The sequence below is a fragment of the Trichechus manatus genome, unplaced genomic scaffold (genome assembly GCF_000243295.1).
Source record: "Trichechus manatus latirostris isolate Lorelei unplaced genomic scaffold, TriManLat1.0 scaffold00201, whole genome shotgun sequence".
Taxonomy (NCBI): Eukaryota; Metazoa; Chordata; class Mammalia; order Sirenia; family Trichechidae; genus Trichechus; species Trichechus manatus.
The window spans coordinates 2,552,003-2,554,213 of NW_004444137.1; the positions used below are offsets into that span (position 1 = coordinate 2,552,003).

Below are 2,211 nucleotides of genomic sequence, written 5' to 3' on the forward strand. Positions count from 1 at the left end.
CGGAGCCGCAGCCGCAGGCCCACGCCGTAAACAGACAACATGGCGGCTGCGGCGGCCACGGCGTCTGGGGCACTGGGGGCCTTGCAGGCCAGTCGTGCACGCTTGGTCGCCGCTTGGTGTGCGCAGCTCGGCCTGGGGCTAGGGCTGCCCGGTTCGGTGACGAGCACGCGCGCCGGGCCGGCGATGTGGGCCCAGGGCTGGGCACCCGCGGCCGGGGGAGCTGTCCTGAGGAGAGGCTACAGCTCTGAGGTGAATGCGGAGAACGAGCTGCGGGTGCGGTACCTGGAGGAGGAAAATAGAGGTGAGGGGCCCGACGGGGGCGCGTAGGGGTCGGGCGGGGGGCGCGCAGGGGCCGCAGCTCGGGACGCCGGTGGGGTGGACGGGACCCGCGTGGCTTCCAAGAACGGGCCTCGGGGACCATCCTGGTGGAGTGGTCGGGGGATGTGTGGCGTCGGGCTTAGATCAGTGTCTGCGGACCCGACACGGGGTCGGGGTCAGTCTGCTTCGCTGAGCCCAGGGTCCCTCCTCTACCCCCATCATTGCCATGTCAATCATCCGGCTGACTTAGTGTTTTTATTATTTAAATGTGTATAGGGAGTTGCTTCCATGTGTAATGGACACAGCGCCGAAGAAATAACGGTGCTCCCTAGACGAGCCAAGGTCAATACGTGGGTTTTATTTTTGCTGGCAGGTTTTGTTCTTGATCTGGAATTGCCTTCTGTCAGCTAAGCTGATCAGTGGTGGTGTTTTAGGAAGCTGCATGGGGAATCCAAGTTTATTATTCAGAAGAACCTAAAGAAATTTGAAGCTTGTGCATCTGTAACACCTTTTTTTTTTTTTTCCTCTTGACCATTTTATCCCAGAAAGTTAGATTTGGGGGAATAGTCCACTTCAGTTACGCACTTTTGAGCACTTTTTGTCTTCCAGTGGCAGGAATGTGCATGATATTGATCTTGCCCTTGAGCTACCTCCAGCGGGAGGAGACAGATGCATCAGCAATACACTACAGTGGGAGGAAGGGCTGTGAAAGACTTTAAGATTTGGAGGGAATACTGGTGAAGCGTCAGCTCCTTTCTCTTGCGGTGAGGAACGCCGAAGGGGTGGTGAAGTCTGGAATAGCAGTTTACCAGGGGGTGAAGACAGAGGGCCATTTAATTTGGACAAGCATTTATTGAACACCTATAAGCAGAAGGGGAAAAACGAGTAAGTCATGATTCCCATCCTCAAGGAGCTCTTAGTGTAGTGAGGAAGAAGATCCTAGATTTATAGGCTATGTTAACTACAAAGTTTGGTAAGAGCAAACGGTTGTGATCCCTTCACGCCCCTCCCACCCCCAGAAGCATGTGGCGAGTTACATTTGGGGAGGTTGGAAGACAGGAGAGGAAAGTTTGAGATTTAAGTTAAGATACTGCCAGATGAGACAGGTTCAGAGGCGTTCCTTAATAGGCAATGGAATTTGACATCAGTGAGGGTTCTTGGGGAAACCTTTGTGCGTCGACATTCTCACGTGTAAGATAGGAAAAATAATACCTACTTTATAGGGTTGCTGTGGAGACTAGATGAGATTGTTGTAAATTGCCCAATAAGCGTCTGGCTCATGGTAGGCGCTCAGGAGTATGAAGTTATTTCATTCCTTGTTTGTTTAGTATTCTGGAGAGCAACAATAGACAATAGTGTGGTCAAAGGCATGGAGATATGAATGTGTGTGTTGTATTTGGCAAACAGTGTAAGGCAGGTGTGGCTGTACTGCTGAGAGGCAGAATACAGAGAAATGCAGCTGGAAGGGAAGGTTGGCAGCGGAGTAAATGACACTGTCTTTTGGATAAACTTAGGCTGGGATTTCAGTTACATTAGGTGTCCCAATAGTACACTAGATACAAAGGGATTGCAGCTACAGCTAATAATATGCACTGTGTTCTGTATATATATTTTTGGCTTTATGATTTAAATAAATGCAAACCGAAGGTAAATTTGCACAAAATGCCTGCGAAGTCTCTACGTTTAGGACCCTAATGGATCAAAAGAGAAGAAATCAGTGCATAGAACAAAATTTAATAAACTCAAATATTTTCAGACATCTGAAATGTAAAAATCAGCTATTGAGACACCGTGGTGTCTTAAAAAAATTGACTAAGCCTCCTTTGAGGACTGGCAAGAACAATGACTCAATTTAATGTTACCTTTGCTTTGCTGTGCAACTAGCAATAAGCA

General features: G+C 49.1%; 1 protein-coding gene across 8 annotated transcripts in view; it reads left to right on the plus strand.

Annotated features, from left to right (window-relative positions):
* Positions 1-21: 21 nt before the first annotated feature.
* The window catches only part of AUH (AU RNA binding methylglutaconyl-CoA hydratase), a 214,417-nt gene continuing 212,227 nt past the window's right edge, over positions 22-2,211 (plus strand). For 7 of the 8 annotated variants that reach the window (XR_002825858.1, XR_002825859.1, XM_004387976.2 and 4 more), the window contains exon 1: positions 22-301. Coding sequence is in view for 5 of the 8 variants with exons in the window: in XM_004387976.2 (XP_004388033.1) it covers positions 40-301 (262 nt within the window). In the remaining 3 variants the exon portion in view is untranslated. The remainder of the gene's footprint in view (positions 302-2,211) is intronic. The other variant, XM_023742124.1, reaches the window with a different exon arrangement.